General features: G+C 49.7%; 1 protein-coding gene across 1 annotated transcript in view; it reads left to right on the plus strand.

The window, feature by feature from the left end:
- Positions 1-337: 337 nt before the first annotated feature.
- chd5 (chromodomain helicase DNA binding protein 5) overlaps positions 338-18691 on the plus strand; it is a gene marked incomplete at both ends in the record, with an annotated part of 39879 nt that continues 21525 nt past the window's right edge. Inside the window, 10 exons of the mRNA XM_084441319.1 lie at positions 338-385; positions 624-708; positions 7369-7520; positions 13464-13700; positions 14134-14252; positions 16069-16313; positions 16638-16750; positions 17119-17242; positions 17797-17963; positions 18360-18581. Of these exons, the coding sequence (XP_084297445.1) occupies positions 338-385; positions 624-708; positions 7369-7520; positions 13464-13700; positions 14134-14252; positions 16069-16313; positions 16638-16750; positions 17119-17242; positions 17797-17963; positions 18360-18581 (1512 nt within the window). The remainder of the gene's footprint in view (positions 386-623; positions 709-7368; positions 7521-13463; positions 13701-14133; positions 14253-16068; positions 16314-16637; positions 16751-17118; positions 17243-17796; positions 17964-18359; positions 18582-18691) is intronic.

The following is an 18691-nucleotide window of genomic DNA, read 5'->3' on the forward strand; positions in this document are numbered from 1 at the left end:
CGTTAGGTCACCTGAAGAAGGGGCTACATATAGCCTAATTATTAACGGGACACTAGTGAAACTGACCAACATTTCGAGGTTTAATTCTGCGTTTGATTTGCGATTGCGATTATTATTGCGATAGAGTCCATGTTCCTCTAGGAGAGTGAAGTCCCCCCCCATCCTCTATCCTGGTGTAACCTCGAAATCTACGGTCTTCCAGGGAAAATGGGCAACGTGACTGGCGAGTCGGAGAGGAGCTGGATTTAGTGGCAGTGCCGTTTTTTTGCAGCACTGCTCACGACTAGTAAAAAGTGGTAACTAGGGAAGCATGACTAACTAGTTAGTGGTGGAAATTATGGGATGGATTGTCATGGCAACAGACCAGACGTCACTATCTGGGCATGTGTGTTCCATTTTCGTCTTTCTTATTTTCAGACTCGAGGACTTGGATAGAGGAGAAGAGTGGAAAAAGAAAAATATTTTCTCCTACAAGAGGGAAGCACATTTTTCTCGAAAATATATTTAGAAATAAATTTATTTTGCACAAGGCTGGTATACATTTATTTTTTCGAGACACTGAGAGGAGGCGAAGAGTGGCATTTGGAGGGTTAACTTTCTTTTAATTCTCTGGCTAGAGGTTTTGGGGGTATGATATAAAGATGCCGGGGTCGCTAAGCAATGAAGACGAAGCCCAGGACGAAATGGATTTTGAAGACGATATCCCAGGTGAGGGCAGGGAGGGGGTGTCCTTCAGATATTTTTGCGCTGCTACGGCTGGTCGAATGCGGGGAAAAGGGCTTGTCCTGCGTTCTTCTAGCCTGGAGAGGAGGGGTGGGGTACGGAGCAGAGCACAGTCATGCTATTATTGTGCACGACCTGTGTGTGTGTGTGTGTGTGTATGTGTGTAGCGTATTCCTCGGGGACATAGGGTCTACACTTGTCGCCACTCTTCAAATTAGGTTTAGGGAAATCCGCGGTCTGCGGTAGGTTGTGAAGCGTCGCTGCCAGAAACATAATGTCCGGGGGAATTTGCATTCGTTCGTAAAAGAAAAAAAAATCCTCCACTGTTGTAGCTATAAGGCCACCAGAACTCCATTTTTTTTTTTTTACTGTAACTGCGATCTGCATAGGCTCATTCCATAGGCTACGAAATGTGCACACACCATTTTGTTATATAGCATAACGTTATGCATTGTCTTTCTCGGTTAGTATAGCTGGTAATCAAATCCATCCTCCTCGCAGGGAGCGATAGGTTAGTTCATTTGAAGTCCCCTCAAAGTTGAGGACACACGAGCCTCTGCTGTCTTACAGCTCTATCAGAATTATGAGGCAGCTATAGTGGGCAACTACACCTACTGTACTAGCCCGAGTGTTTATCTGGTCCCAGCAGTGGTCTCAAGGGGTGCAAAAGCCACGTGTTGTATTAAAGTTTATCTTATCTTATTAAAACACTTATCAGTCCGTCTTGTCCAATGGCACAACATCCTATGATGTAGCCAATTTGGTTTATAAGTAGCCTGTATTATCATACATTTAGTCAATGACCTTGATAGTGATTTTCAGTCTTTCCTATCAATTCTTTACTCAATCTCAGACTAGCTTTCTGAATATGTATGGTACAGTACAATAGCCTACATGAAAGCTGTGCCTGAAGGCCGGTTAACTACATCATATGTATATTAGGATGCATAGTGAACGTGCTGTCAACCATGGTCTTGTGGTCATCCAAACAGGACATATAATGACAGATAGATGCTCCTCTGTGGCGAGCGTGGAGGGAAGGGGTCATTGACATCCATATCTCCATCCGTCTCTGTCCAAGTGTTCTTTCATCTCTGGAGAGCCACTGTCTGGGCCGGTGTCAGGAGGTGTTGTGATAAAGTGTCCCTATAGGTTAGCCTACAGCAGCCGGGCATCTGTAGACCGTTGTGTCCATTCAGTCAGTCAAATCAATGCGTTTGCGCCGGCCTCCATGTAGACTATACAGGCTCCAGTCCCGGCTCTAGTTGATTGAGTTCTGGTTTGACAGATCAGAGATGCTGCTTAGGCTTTGTCATCTTGCAATGTGAAACTTCAGTGAAAAAAAACAGGTTGCAGCTCTGTGCATGTGATAGATTAAAACATGAATAAGTCTGATAGGGAGCCTGTGCATATAGTATGGGATCTGACTCCAAAGATCCAAACGTCCCTTCTAGAAGGTTCCCTCACCATATACATCCGTTCTCTTCCCCCTCATTTGTCGTAGATCTGTTGCAACTGAAAGGACACTTCCTTTTTTCCTACTAGCAGGTTCCATCCATTTTGTTAGCCCTGTAACACTTCTACATAACAATACTAGCTTTATCAGAGGTTGTGAATGAGGGCAAAACCAAAAACTTTCTGGAATGAGATGTGCCCATTCCTGGCGGAAATGGGAGGGGGAGTGTGCATCCCTTTGGAATAAAATGCACCCATAGCATTCTTACCCTGACTTCTATAATAAGCCATAATATCCACTAGCACTGACTCTGTGGTACTCATCCTACAGTTGTCTTTCACCTTGTCTTGTTCTCTGTATGTGACGTCACAAGCACCTATGGACCCACTATGTTATTTCATGTGTTACTGGCTAGTCTAACCCTAGCTTCTCATCCTTCTCAATAACTCTCTGCCTTCTTTGAAAATGAAAGATTATCAAGGGCTTTTGTGTGCCTACAAAAGTTATCCCCAATTGCAGGCAGCTATTTTTGGATGCTCCACAGTGAAAGCTGACACCATTTTTTCCCCTTATCTGTGTGCGTATGCGTGTGTATGGGAGAGACGCAGGCTTATGTGTGTGTTTGTATGCATGTGTTGTTCATGTTTGGTTTGTGTCACACAACATCTGTTACTCCTCCAATTAGCCTATACTCTGCTGCATGAGACTACCCAAGGACTTTCATATGACCTCAGAATGCTGTCTTAAGGTGCACCAAACTGCACAGTACCTGCTGCATACTGTAAGAATTAAAATACTATTTCACTCATCTGCTCTGTGCCGTGGCATTCTTCTCTCTCTCTCTCTCTCTCTCTCTCTCTTTCTCTCTCTCTCTCTCTCTCTCTCTCTCTCTCTCTTTGTCTCTGTCCCTGACAGGCTTTGTATGGAAATACCAGAGAGAGAGAGAAAAACAAAGAGTAAGAGAGAGAGAGGGAGGGAGGGAGCTAATGCATTTTCTCGTAAACGCTGGCTTTCTCACCAGGGGACCCGGTCATGAATCTCCCCTCTAATGGTCTAGCCCAGGGGGCCACGCACCTTGTATAGGTGGGTCAAGGCCGGCGCTGCGCTACCCGGCCCTGACATCCACACTTGGAGGGGCACAGGGGCGACAAGGCTAGCTGCCAAGCGGAGCTGCTTGCCCGCCGGCTAGCCAGCAGTCTGGCTATCACAGGGGCCTGGTGCCATCATAGTGTCCCCCGTGCCTCACACCAGTGATCCGCCTCCACACCTGGCACGGCAAGACACGGCCTGGCCCACTTACCCAGCAGATGGGGGAAGTCCACTGGTCCCAGGAACACGTTGTTTAGGATGGGGGTGTGGGGGACAAGGAGTGGGGGGAGTGGGGGTTTACCTGGCACCTTTAACCTGTGGTCGGATCATTGATGCTCGCTGCACGGCTTGACGTTCTCTGCTGGAGGAATCTTCTAGCGACGCCTGTCTCCCCTCCTCGCTGAGTCTCAGTCCGTTTAATCATCCGTGTGTTTGAGGAGGGAGGATGTAAGAGGAGAGGGCGACACGCCCGGCGGGCAGGGGAGGCAAACACCCGGCGCCTCAGACACGAGAGAGCCTCCCGCTGGGATCCACCACAGGCACCGCGTCCTCAGAAACTCCCACACTCACACACATACAGCCGCCACGTAGAGAGAGATCACATGTTTCACTTGTTACTATGTACTGTTGCATCTTTAGTCAATCGTACTGTCAGTGGGTGGGTTTGTGGGCTAGGCCTCGCTAGTAAAATAGATTTTATATCTCAAGGGGCTGGCGTGTGTATTAAAGAATAAATGTTGTAAATGCTAGAGGCAGATCCATCTCAGCTACTGGTGAACATTAACATACAGAGACAGTGCTTCTGATGTTCAGTATGGATTCCTGTGGAAGGAAGCCCCTAGTGTCTATCCGTGTAACCCCCCCCCCGAGCATGACTAAACAAAGGATAAGTGGATGGTGGGGTTTGTGTATGTCCCTCTACCATAACTAGGGCCCTATGATTTCCGCAATGCAGAAAATGCAGACGGAATTGTGGGATTTGGTAATAAAAATGGAATCGACTGTCAAACATAGAATATGGCAGAATTTTCCATAATTCCATAAACCTGAAATGTACTTTTAAGTTGAAAGTAGGCCTGGTTATTGTAGTAATCTAAATTATATTTCATAATTGTATAAATCCTAGAGAAATATTTCCGTTTTCGATTGGGGGGGGGGGGGGTCGTGAGTGGGACGCTTAAAGCCCTAGTTATACTTTCCGCGTCCATGAGTACGCAAGGGTCTGTGTGATGTAAATGTTGTCAAAAGAGGATGTGCACGTAGACTCATTGTCTGTTGTCCACGATCTCTATGCAATGAGAGCACCGACTACCAGGTCCTCCAAGCGAACAATAGAATGAGTATAAACAGAGCTCTGGCTGTCTGCGAAGGCGTCTGTTTGGGAGTTATTTTATAATCGAGCCTCAAGGCACTTCACGACTTGGCTGTCACTTTGAGAAACATGATGATAAAGATTTCCAAGTTTTTAAAATAATTTTTTTCTGTACCCTAATCCCTCACATCTGAGCAGAGCAATGTCCAAAGGACTATTATGGGTCAGGGGATTCGCGGTTTGGTAAATTAAAATGGATAAAAAAAGCCTGACACTCTTGCCATTTCGTTTCACTTCGGAAAGCTCCCATTGCAGCCATTTTCTGAGATGGGCGTTAGTGAAGAGGGAGTCCTCACTGATTAGTTCATCCCATAACCAATCACATCGCTCAGTTTAATATCGTCATCGCATTCAAAGGACGATGTTTGGCCTGGCTGGAATTCCAACCGAGAAATCACTCTGGACGAGAGCTTTGCCAGACCGTGAATCACATTCGAAAATTAAAGCAGGCGTGCGATTCAGAGGCTGAAGCCAGGATAGGAAAAACTAGAATTTGTGGGGAAAAAAATAAAACGGATTTCATAGGGCCCGCCTGCATACAGGCAACCCCCCTACTCCCCCCTCCCCTCCCTCTCCCCTCCTCCCCCCTCCCTCCCTCCTCACCCCCCTCCTCTCCCTCTCCCCTCCTCCCCCCTCCCTCCCTCCTCACGCTCCTCTCCAGAGCAGCCGGGGCTGCAGTCGGTCGATTGGCTCTGGCGCACGCGCTGGATGCTTCATGCCCTCGGCGTCCGTGTGCTCACGTGAACATGCGTGCGTGACGGTGAGTGGGACGCCCTCCTGGAAGAGCTGCGTCGGAGCCTCTTCGTACTGACGTGTGCCGTCTACCGTCCCTGCCTCCCCGCGTGACCCGGTGGCGGCGTCGATGTCTGGGGCGCCCGGCCGGGTGGGACAGGGGGCGAGACACAGCGCTAGGCAGGGGTCGTGTTCAGCAACAGCCGGGGGAGGGGGGGGTGGAGAGGAGGGGGTTTTCCCGTATGCAGGCGGGCCATATGAAATCCGTTTTATTTTTCCCCCCACAAATTCTAGGGGGTCGCCTGCGTGACTTGACACACAAACCGAGCTGAGCTGAGATCCCAAGTATCGGCTCAAGACGTGGAGGGCGAGTTTTCAGGTCTCGGGCAGGAGACACTTGGTGATCACGCGGGCGTTACTCGAGCCAACTGCACTACCATGTACTGTAGGTCCTGGGGAGACAGGCCTAGTAGAACATGGATCTAAACTGCTGTAGACCAAGTGGAACATAGTTCTAAGCCTGCTGTAGGCCTAGTACAACATGGATCTAATCCTGCTGTCATAGACGGATTATGAAATGATGGGCCCCTGGGCACAGACACGTAAAGGGACGATTTCATTTATCACCTTTTTGAATTTGCCCAATGAGACGGCATCCAATTTCAAGATAATTCGAGAAAACTCACAATAAAAGCAGCTTTACCCAGCTCAGTTTTGACTTGAGGGACCTCAACTCTGTGTGGAGGACTCACCTTTTGGATTTCTCCCGAAAAGAGTTGAAGGGTCCATATTGCATGGAGTACTCAGTCCCTCTAAAATACTATAGATAAACACTCACTGAAAAAGTATTATAGTGGTTTCTTTCTTGTGACGTCTTCAAAGTGAATGTTGAGGCTATTACTTCAGTTTTTCAGCAGGATTTTTGGGGCTCTGTTATTGACATGAACGACTAAGTCCTTTGACTATGCGACAAGAAAGGGCCCCCTGAGCTCTTTGACGGCCCATTCGGTAATATGTCTTTGCCTGCTGTAAGCCTAGTAGAGCATGGTTCCAACCTGCTGTAGGCTTATAGAACATGGCTCCACACTTGCTGCAAGACTAATATAAATTGGCTATAACCTGTTGTAAGCCTAGTAGAACGTACTTCTAAGCCTGCTATAAGCCTAGTAGAACATGGTTCTAACCTGCTGTAGGTAGTAGAACATGGATATAATCCTGCTAAAGACCTAGTAGAACATGGATGTAACCTTGCTGTAGGCCTAGTAGAACATGGACCTGCTGTAGACAGGCCTAGTAGAACATGGATCGAATCCTGCTGTAGGCCTAGTAGAACATGGATCTAAACCTGTAGGCCTAGTAGAACATGGATCTAATCCTGCTGTAGTAGGCCTAGTAGAATATGGATCTACAGTAATCCTGCTGTAGGCCTAGTAGAACATGGATCTAATCCTGCTGTAGGCCTAGTAGAACATGGATCTACAGTAATCCTGCTGTAGGCCTAGTAGAACATGGATCTAATCCTGCTGTAGGCCTAGTAGAACATGGATCTAATCCTGCTGTAGGCCTAGTAGAATATGGATCTAAACCTGTAGGCCTAGTAGAACATGGATCTAATCCTGCTGTAGTAGGCCTAGTAGAACATGGATCTAAACCTGTAGGCCTAGTAGAACATGGATCTAATCCTGCTGTAGGCCTAGTAGAACATGGATCTAAACTTGTAGGCCTAGTAGAACATGGATCTAATCCTGCAGTTGTAGGCCTAGTAGAACATGGATCTAAACCTGTAGGCCTAGTAGAACATAGATCTAAACCTGTAGGCCTAGTAGAACATGGATCTAATCCTGCAGTAGTAGGCCTAGTAGAACATGGATCTAAACCTGTAGGCCTAGTAGAACATGGATCTAATCCTGCTGTAGGCCTAGTAGAACATGGATCTAAACCTGTAGGCCTAGTAGAACATGGATCTAAACCTGCTGCTTTTGTGTCTCCGGGACAGATGAGGACGAGGAGGGGGGGCGTGACTCCGTGCCCCTCGCCCCCCTGGACAGCTTCTTCTCGGACGACGACTCCCTCAAACAGCAGAAGAAGAAGAAAGCCAAAAAGATGAAGGAGGGCAGGCTGCCCAAGGTCAAGAAGAGGAAAAAGGAGGTAAGCTCTGTCAGATCAGGAGCAGACCGACGGAAATAAACACGCAAAGCAACGGTAACACTGAGCTCACAAAGGAGTCGATGCGATATCATAGAGAGCGTCTGCAAACCTTATCTCTGACACAGGAGTTATTATTGTATTCTCTCATTGATTGGCCATGTGCTGTATTGAGTGTCCCTGGACTGCGTTCCGGTCTTTGGACAGAGGAGTCTTTGGCTTTAGGGCGGAGGTTGGCATCGGCGCTGGCGTTAAGTGCAGACGCCTGAGTGCCAGTTTAGTCCACAAATTAGCCACGGGGCGCGGGACGCGCGCGCACATGCGCGTGTACAGTATGTGTGGCATGATGGACCTTTCCAGCTCAGGAGAGGCCAGGGCTAGGGCGTGCCAGCGCGTGTGCCAGCGTGTGCATGCCAGCTTCGTGACAGAGAGCGGTCTCGACAGCTGAACTCCAGGCCGTAGTCCGCTCCCCTCGCTAGCCCCGAGTCCGTTTTTGTAGCGTCACCCTTTTTTTTATTTTATTTTTTACCGCCGCTGTTCTTCTAGCAACGATTTGGAACGGAGATGTCTCCGGACCCTCAGAGGCGGAGATCTCCCAAGTCTGGCGTCGCGAGACCAGCCCCCCGCACACCCAGACGAGTCAGCTCCACGTGGAACGGCACGCCAGAACCCCCGCCAAAGAAATCCCCTGTTTTATTCAATGTTTTCATGGCCTCTTCCATTAACTGAGGCTAACCCCAAACGTGCCTTCTGAGTGAGGTTAGACTGAGGCTGAGCGGAGTGGTTAGTGGTGGACTCTCCCTCACGTCCAGAGGGGGAAGGAGGGGCATTACAAGACACAGCCGATACATCCTCTCATTGGCTTGGACAGCCTGTGTGTGTGTGTGTGTGTGTGTGTCTGTTGTCTGTGCTCCCTGCCCGTGCTGACCAGTGAGTGGTAAACTGTGTCACTCAGAGACAACGGCAGGGTGCCCCTGTCTGTCCGAGGCCCGTCTAGGCTGCCAGGCTGGCTGGGGGGTGGCGGCGGGAGAGGGGGGGGGGTCAGTTCTGCTGGCCAGTCTCTCTCCAGACCGTTCTGTGACCAGACTGGCCATTTGGCTGCCTGTGGCAGCTACACACACGGAACCCTGAAACACACCCCGCTGCTGTGCTAATGAGGAGGACTCCCACTCTGCCCCCCTCCCCCTCTCTCTCTCTAGCTCGGTCCCCCCTCTCTCTCCCTCTCTCTCTCTCCCCCTCTCTCTCCCTCTCTCTCTGTCTCTCTCTCTCTCTCTCTCTCTCTGTCTCTCTAGCTCTGTCCCCCCTCTCTCTCCCTCTCTCTCTGTCTCTCTCTCTCTCTCGCTCGCTCCCCCCTTCTCTCTCCCTCTCTCTCTCTATCAACTCCCCTCACTGCTTCTCTTCCTCTCCTCTATCTGTGTATCTCTCCCTCCCTCTCTCTCTCCCTCTCTCTCTCCCCCTCCCTCCCTCTCTCTCTCTTTCTCTCTCCCTCCCTCCCTCCCTCCCTCCTTCCCTCTCCCTCCCTCTCTCCCTCCCTCCCTCCATCTCCCTCCCTCCCTCTCTCACTCCCTCTCTCTCTCTCCCCTCTCAGCTTCTCTTCCTCTCTCTCTCCATCTCTCCGTTTCTCTATCTGTCTCTCTCACCCCCTCTCTCTAGCTCTTTCATCCCCTCTCCACCTTCCCACTCTATCTGTCTCTCTCTTTCTAAACCCCTCCGCTCCCTCTCTACCCCCCCCACCCCTCTCCCTCCCTCTCTCTACCTCCCTCTCCAGCCTCCCTCTGTCCCTCTCTCCCCCTCCCTCTCTCTCTCCCCCACCCCCCACCCCCCCCATCCCTCTCTCTCCCTCCCTCCCCAGTGCTGGACTGTACCTGTGAGCCAGAGAGATCTTTCCCCACCGCAGGGAGCCACCAGAACCTGGCCGTTATTCACTTAAGGGTGAAACTCCAGTTCTTTCATAGAAACAAATCATGTTTTCCGCGTGATGACAGGAAGCTTTTAGTCCAGGCTACTTTCCTGTCAGTAATTGACTATGGCGACATCATTTATATGCGCACTACTGCCTCTTCCACCTTGAAACAGACACTGTTTATCATTCAGCGCTTATTACTGGCCATCGCTTTAGAACGCATCATTGGAACATTGCTCCTGTACTGTATGTTGATGAAGCAGTCTTCCTAGCTGCCTAATTATCTGACATCACTCATCACAGGGCGTTCTCATCCTCGCCGGACAGGGGATCGGTGGGTTCTGGAGGTCCCTGGAGTGAGATCCGAGCTGGGAAAAATTGCTTTTAATTACTGAGCCCCGAGAGCTTGGAATGAGTTTCAAGAGACCATCAAATTGGATGCCTTAGTCCCTTTGCACAGTTTAGAAAATATGATCCATGAAATTGAGGTTGAGGTCTGTGCATGTTTTTAAATAATGTTGCCATAATGTTTATCAGTTTTAACGTGTAAATGTATGATGGTTTCGCATCGATTTCATATTGATGGGTGGTGCTTTTGTGTGAGCTCTGCTTTGTAACCGGGGCACCATCGAAAATGAGACTTTGGTCTCAACGGGCTCTCCTAGAGAAGTAAAGGTTAAATAAACCCCCCCCCCCAAAAAAAAACATCTCTCCCCAAAGACGGATGCGAGGCCAACGCAGCTGGATCAATGGAGGCCGCCCCCCGCCCCCGCCCCCGCCCCCGCCCCCCCCCCCCCCCCAATCCCCCCCTCCCTCCCGTGTCATGGCTGTGGGAGTTCACACCTAATCAGCGCCGGAGCCATCTCCCCACAGTCCGGAGAGGCTCCCGAGAGAGTGCAACCCACCACTTATGCCACCATCTGTTTTGTTGTACTTGTGAGGGGAGAGGAGGGGTGTGGGGGGGAGGGGGGTCTCATACCGATTGGACTGTGAAATTATTCCGGCATTTTTCCCTCCGAAAACGTTTTCGGTTGGAAGGCCAGGCGAAGCGACGTACATGTGCTCCCTCTCCTCCATCCGCGGTGAGTCATAGCCGGGTGAAGGGGGTCGCTGTCGAAGGCCTCGCCGGCTCTACGGTGTTTATGAATAAACCCGCCCTGCTCCGCTCTCGGGCCTCATCCCTCGGCTCATCCGCCGGATGACAGCTCCCCTTTGTTTCCCGCCAGCGCGACCTCCACCCTGTGATGTGTTTGTTTGTGGAACACTGAACTCATTGAATCTGTGGCGAGTGTGTGTGTGTGTTGGTGGGGGGGGTTCTAGCTAGCTGCTAACCACCTCTCCTCTCCGCGGCTAACTCGATGGCTTAACAGCGGTTCTGCCCGCCGCCCCCCTCCCCCCACACACTCTCTCTCTTTCTCTGTCTCTCTCTCTTTGTCTCTCTCTCTCCTATTTCGGTCTCCTCTCTCCTATTTCTCCTTTTCTCTCTCACGCTCTTTCTCTCCTCGTTCTCTTTCTGTCTGTCCGTCTCTCTCTCTCTCTCTCTCTCTCTCTCTCTCTCTCTCTCTCTCTCTCACCCTCACCCTCTCCCTCTCCCTCTCCCTCTCTTTTTCTCTTTCTTCTTATTCATAAATGAAATTTGTCTAGACGGGCGCTGGAACACAAGCTCTGCAACCACAGGCCTCTGCATAACAAGCTCGTTATGCAAAGCCTCCTCATTGGATGGCACCGTTCCATTGCCTGGCCTTGCTATAGAGTGTGTGTGTGTGTGTGTGTGTGTGTGTGTGTGTGTGTGTGTGTGTGTGTGTGTGAGAGAGAGAGAGAGAGAGAGAGAGAGAGAGGGAGGGAGAAATACTGGGAGGGAAGGCAAAGAGCGAAGGAGAGGTAAAAAGAGAAAGAGGGAGATACGGCGAGAGTGAGAGACAGTAAGAGAGAGAGAGAAAGAGTGCGAAAGAGAAGTAGAAAGCAAGATAAAGACAGAGAGATAGAAAGAGAGAGAGAGAGGGAAAAGGAGAGAGACAGCTCCAGACACTGCTCGATTTGGTTGCCATAGCAACACAGGCGAGCTGCTGGTTGGGTTGGTGGGTGCTGCGGCAACGTGAGCCTTTCTCTGCACCACAGAGCGAGACGCCCGCGAGTCTCACACTCACACACACACACGCACGCACGCAACCACTCACACACACACACGCACATACACGCATGCACGCGCACACGTACATACATGTACACACACACACACACATATACATACACACATTCACACACGCACAGTGTGCAACAGGCAGCGAAGCTGCAGAGCAGATGTGCGCACACACACAAACAAACAAACAAACACACATAAACACACACACACACACACACTTGCACACTCATAAAGAAACAATCATGAATGCACACATATGCACAGAACGCCAGTAACCCCCTACACACACGCTACCTATAAAGTTTCATTTGTACAGAAAAGCCTTCCAGATGTTGCCTCAGCTGAACCATGGGAACAAAGCACACACACACACACACAGACATACACACACACATACACACACGCTCTAACCAACCCCAGGACTGACCGAGGCTGAGCTGCGGGAGATCTGATTGGCCGGGCTGCCCAAGGTGTGTGGTGTGTTGTCTGTTGAGTTGGCTGTGGCACACGTGCAGAGGCGAACGTGTGCGCCTCTGACTCTTGTGTGTGTGTGTGTGTGTGTGTGTGTGTGTGTGTGTGCGAGCGCCTCCTGTAGAGGGTGCTGTGGAGACAGCTGTCGGCTCTTGACTCGCTGTATCAATAACAGACAGCGTACCTGTTCTGTTCTCCCCTCTCCCCTGGAAACTGCAGACCAGATCAGATTTGAAGCAGCTTTTGAGCGTTACTGACGGGGCGAGGAAGTGTGTGTGTGTGTATAAGTGTGTGTGAGTGTGTTGATGTGAACTACCTTTCCAACCATGTGTGTGTATGAGTATGTGTGAGTGTGTTGATGTGAACTACCTATCTCACCCTGTGTGTGTGTTTGAGTGTGAGCGAGTGTGTTGATGTGAACTACCAATCTCACCCTGTGTGTGTGTATGAGTGTTTGTGAGTGTGTTGATGTGAACTACCTATCTCACCCTGTGTGTTTATGACTGTGAGCGAGTGTGTTGATGTGATCTAAATTAAATCAAAATCAAATCAAACTTTATTTGAATAGCGCATTTCATACACAGAGGCAACACAATGTGCTTTACAGAGAGCAAAGGGGGGGTGGACATAGATTCTAGCTCTTGGAAAACGTTTGTCTATTGGCTAAGAACATTTACAGAACAATAAACATGGGCTTAAATGACATGACATGACATGACTGTCTGTAGAGTAGATAAATAGTTACAGGGATGTTACCTATCTATCCAACCCTGTGTGTGTATGAGTATGTGTGAGTGTGTTGATGTGAACTACATATCCAACCCTGTGTGTGTATAAGTGTGTCTGAGTGTGTTGATGTGAACTACCTTTCCAACCCTGTGTGTGTATGAGTGTGTGTGAGTGTGTTGATGTGAACTACCTTTCCAACCCTGTGTGTGTATGAGTGTGTGTGAGTGTGTTGATGTGAACTACCTATCCAACCCTGTGTGTGTATGAGTATGTGTGAGTGTGTTGATGTGAACTACCTTTCCAACCCTGTGTGTGTATGAGTGTGTGTGAGTGTGTTGATGTGAACTACCTTTCCAACCATGTGTGTGTATGTGTGTGTGTGTGAGTGTGTTGATGTGAACTAACTTTCCAACCATGTGTGTGTATGAGTGTGTGTGAGTGTGTTGATGTGAACTACCTATCCAACCCTATGACCCACATAAGTGTGACCCACAAATAAGAGACATAAACCAGAAACAATCATGCTTGACTACAGTGATCACTGACCATGTATTTGTGAATGTGTGTGTGTGTGTGCGTGCATGTGTGTGCACGTGCATGTCTGTGTATGTGTGTGTGTGTGTGTGTGTGTATGTCTCCGTGTGTGTGTGCGTGTGCGTGCGTGTCTCTGTGTGTGCGTGTATGCGTGCGTGTTTGGCAGGCAGGGGTCCAGGGCGTCGGCCAGGTGGGAGGGGGAGGAGGAGCCAGCGACCATGAGGAAGAGCTGTCGGGGAGGGAGGAGGAGCGTCCGGAGCTGGGCTCAGAGAGCGAAAGCAGCAGCTATGCCCCCACCAAGAAGAAGAAGAAGAAACCCCGGGAGAAGAAGGACAAGAAACCCAAACGCAAGAAGAGAGAGGAGGAGGACGACGACGACGATGACGACGATGGAAACATGAAAGTGAGATCTGGTGTTTCTCAACTGTCTAGTTGAACTGACATGTGTGTATCTGTGTGTGTGGATGTGTGTGTGTGTGTGCGTGTGTGTGTGTGTGTGTTGGAGTGTGTGAGGGTGTATATGTGGGAGTGTGTGTGTGTATGTGTACGTGTGCAGGTGCGTGTGTTTACGTGTGTGTGTGTGTGTGTGTGAGAGAGAGAGAGAGAGAGAGAGAGAGTGTATATGTGTGTGTGTATACTGTACTGTATATGCGTGTTTGTGTGTGAGAGTGTATGTGTGTGTGTGTGTATGTATATGTGTGTGTCTGTGTGTGTGTATGTGTGTGTATGTGTATGTGTGTGTGAGAGAGAGAGAGTGTATACGTGTGTGTGTGTGTGTGTGTGTGTGTTTGTGTGTGTATGTCCAGACTGACCCCCTTCTCCCTGTCTCTCCCCAGGAGCCCAAGTCGTCCAGCCAGCTGATGGAGGAGTGGGGTCTGGAGGACGTCCAGCATGCCTTCTCCGAGGACGACTACCGGACCCTCACCAACTACAAGGCCTTCAGCCAGTTCCTCAGGTACCACGCCAGCGCTGGCCGGGCCTCCTGACGCAGCACTGATCTCAAAATAGCAGGAAAAGTTTGCGCTCTTTGATTCTGGCTGATTGGAGAGTCAAACAGGTGCGTAAGGCAAAACAAAGTGGAGCAAAATCAAAATGAGGAACAGCGGCCCGCACACTGTTAAAAACGAGGAGGCATCTGAGATAGGGTTTAATGCATAGGGTTTAATGCATAGTGAAAAAGTGAAAAGTGACAAAGTGGAAAGAACGTTTCGGTCATTCAGACCATCGTCAGCCCTAGTACTACTGTAGCCAATAGGAGAGAGGCTGACACAAGTAACCAATCAGGACAATTAGCCCATTACCCCCGTTAAAGGGGTAGTGTGCTATTTTGGGCATTTAGCCCTATTTGTGGTCTGTCTACCATGAACCTGAAACATAGAGACCATAATTTCACTGATCGTTCCAGTATTGAGCTAGCTGCAGTCTTCCAGGCTCTCACTGGGCTACAATGGAAGTCAATGGGGAATATGTAAATGCGTTGAAAAAACGATGATAAATGTGCTTTCACGAGAGGGGAAGCACAGGGTGTTACTCTCCAGTGTCAGTATGCTCTCCTGTGAAATGTAGCGCAACTGAATATTTTTGTGTTTGGCATGGCTTGGACATAAGCATTCCCCTGGTGCTTGTTTTCACTGCTCCCACAGAGGACTATGTGCAAGTCATGCCAAACACCCACAAATATTTGGATGGTGATACATTTAAGATTACACCCTGTGCTTTCTGTCTAGGAAAACTACATTTATTATAGTTTTCCCAACACATTTACATATTCCCCATTGACTTCCATTGTAACCCAGTGAGAGCCTGCAGAAAAACTGCAGCTAGCCCAATACTTGAACGATCAGTGAAATTATGGTCTGTACAGTACATATGTCTGGTATGTTTCAGGTTTATGGTAGACAGACCACAAATAGGACATAAATGTGCAAAATAGCACACTACCCCTTTAAGATATAGACATAGACATACTGTATATGTATACAAACAGAACACAAAACACAAAACAAATCCCATAATTCACAATGGTCATCGAGAAGAGATTTCCTGTATATGTATACATCAACAGGATGTGAATTAAAAATCCTATGCATTCAAAATCCTATTTTTGTATCTCAGATGCCTCCTCATTTTTAACAGTGTGCGGGTCTGATTTGCACCATCCTGATCTCGCCAGCTCACATTCTGCTTCTCTCCGCAGATCAGTCTGGAAAAGCTCCATAGAAATCCATTTGGTCCCAAACAGAATTTGGTGGGGCCAGTCAGCGTCCTAGCTACGGGCGTGGTTTAGATATGACGACAGCGAGAACACAGGCAGATAGTTCATCCCATCACCTGCCTTTTAACGTGAAAGACCCCTTTCTCTGTAAATTCCAACCTTCGTCAGTATTTGTTTCATGTCTGTGAGTCTGGGTACCCCAGCCTGTTGTGTCCTGGGGGGCATGTGTGACTAACTGTGGGGGCAGGATCAACCCAGGGTTGAAATAACTTGAATTTCATTTTCATTTGCTTTTCTGTGCCCAATTGTTCTTGTCTTGCACAAGAGCAACAACTGGCTATTAACAAATGTGCAAACCACATAGACCAAATATACCAGAGACTATAGTGCCTCTCTGCTTGGCACTCAGCATCATGTCCAGGAGGGTGTATTTGTGCATCAAGCTGCCTCACGCTAAGGAATCAGGAGATAGGCTCCTGCCCCATGGGCCACTAGGCTCCCTTCTCAAGGCCTTACTTACTTACTCACGACTGGGCTGTGTTTAACCCCCCAACAGGCCGCTGATCGCCAAGAAGAACCCCAAGATCCCCATGTCCAAGATGATGACGGTGCTGGGCGCTAAGTGGCGGGAGTTCAGCGCCAACAACCCCTTCAAGGGCTCCTCCGCCACCGCCGTGGCCGCCGCCGTGGCCGCCGCCGTGGAGACTGTCACTGTGGCGCCGCCCATCTCTGTCAGCAGCGGCGGCCAGCAGAGCTCCCTGCCAGGGCCAATCAGAAAAGCCAAAACCAAAGAGGGAAAGGGTAGGCCAATCACGGATCCGCCAATCACACACACACACAATCTGCATACAGTTAGATTTCAAAGCATGTACATAAGACCCAACGCTCACACCAGTCTTTCGACTTTCAGTCAGGTGAAATCTGTGAGGCTCAGTAGGCAGGGAGTACAGTTTGTACTATCCAGTAGATGGATGGATGGATGGATGGATGGATGGATGGATGGATGGATGGATGCATACTGTAGATGTGCCCTGCTACATGTACAGTAATACAGTAGCAGAGAGCACAGTAGACAGCACAGTAGACACGATGCTCAGCTCAGTGCTTCCTGGTCGTGTGTCTCAGGTCCTGGGGTCAGGAAGAAGAGCCGGACTGTGAAGGAGGTGAAGAAGAAGGCCAAGCCCAAGAAGACCAAGTCCAAGTCAGGGCAGAGTGGGAAGAAGAAGAAGGCGTCGTCGGTAGGGTGGATTTCCTCTTTCATGGATACCATCACTAATGATTCCACTGTTACTACTAGATACTGTACATGCTGTTATTTAACTGTTACCACTAGATACATGTTGTTATTTAATTGATGGCTTTTGGGGTCAACTCAAACTGCTCTTACTTCACTTCTACTGTCTGTCTGTCTCTCTCTCTCTCTCTCTCTCTCTCTCTCTCTCTCCCTCTCTCTCTCACTCTCTTTCTCTCTCCCCTCCCTCTCTCTCTCTTTTGTTCTTTCTCCTCCCCACTCTCTCCCTCTCTCTTTCATTCCCCTCCTCTTTCTCTCTCTCTCTCTCTCTCTCTCTCTCTCTCTCTCTCTCCTTCTCTGTGTGTGTTTGTCTAGAGTGAGGAAGACTTCCTGGAGGAGTCGGACTTTGATGACATCAGCATCCACAGTGCCTCTGTGCTGTCTGACACCTCAGTAGCCGCTAAGAAGAAGGCCCGCAAGGGACGCAAGAAGAGGAAACGTACGTTCAGGACCTGCACACAAAACAGGAATGAATGAATGAAGGATTAATGAATGAATGAATGAAGGACATGCTGGCTGGATGAATGAATGGATGAATGAAGGACATGATGGATGGATGGATGAATTAATTAATTAATTAATTAATGAGTGACGGGCAGGCTGAATGAATGAATGAGTGAGTGAGTGAAGGATATGCTGGATGGATGAATAGATGAATGAAGGACATGCTGGATGAATGAAGCACATGCTGGCTGGATGAATGGATGAATGAATGTTGGACATGCTGGTTGGATGGATAGGTGGATGGATGGATGAAGGAATGAATGGATGAATGACATGCCAGATGAATGGATGAATGAATGATGCAATGGATGAAGGACCTGATGGATGGATGAATAGATGAAGGACATGCTGGATGGATGAACGAAGGAAGGAAGGAAGGGCATGATGGATGGCTGAATGAATGAATAAAGTACATGATTGGATCACTGTGGATGCTGATGTCATCAAATGAATGACCCTGGTGTCTCCCGTGTCTGTGTGTGTCCCCAGGGGAGGACGGGGACGGCTACGAGACGGACCACCAGGACTACTGCGAGGTGTGCCAGCAGGGCGGCGAGATCATCCTGTGTGACACCTGCCCCCGCGCCTACCACCTGGTGTGTCTGGAGCCCGAGCTGGAGAAGGCCCCCGAGGGCAAGTGGAGCTGCCCGCACTGCGTGAGTCCCCGCTGCCAGGGAGGCAGTAGGCCTTCACCCGCCTTGGTTATTTGGGGGCAGAGCTGAGGCAGTAGGCCTTCACATGCCTGGATTAGCCGGAGACAGAGCTGCGCTGCGACGCGACAGGGTACTGTGACGTCAGCTCGCTCCTGTGCATTTCACAGTTTGACACATACAGTAACGGCATGATTCCACATCACTGGCTGCGGGTTCAAACGATCTGCCAATCGATATGTAACACCCTCATTTCACCCAGCGAATCTTGAACGGAATCTCGCGGGTTATTCCAACCGTTCATCGTTCGGCGTCGGACATTACTTGGCAGAAAAGGCACACGCGAGGGACCGTTCCCGTCCCCGCTGGCTAACGCTGTCGCGCTGTCTCTGCGTCCCCCAGGAGAAGGAGGGGATCCAGTGGGAGGCCAAGGACGAGGAGGAGGAGGAGGAGGAGGACCCCGTCGGTGAGGAGGAGGACGACCACATGGAGTTCTGCCGGCTGTGCAAGGACGGCGGCGAGCTGCTGTGCTGCGACACCTGCCCCTCGTCCTATCACATCCACTGCCTCAACCCGCCCCTCCCGGAGATCCCCAACGGGGAGTGGCTTTGTCCGCGCTGCATGGTGAGTGGACGCTCGACGCCACCAATCAGTAACGACCTAGCGGTCCTTTAAAGACTTAGCGATCCGAGTAAGTAACACAGGACATTACAGATTTATCTGAAAAAGTAACC

The sequence above is a fragment of the Borostomias antarcticus genome, assembly GCF_949987555.1.
Source record: "Borostomias antarcticus genome assembly, chromosome: 7".
NCBI lineage: Eukaryota > Metazoa > Chordata > Actinopteri > Stomiiformes > Stomiidae > Borostomias > Borostomias antarcticus.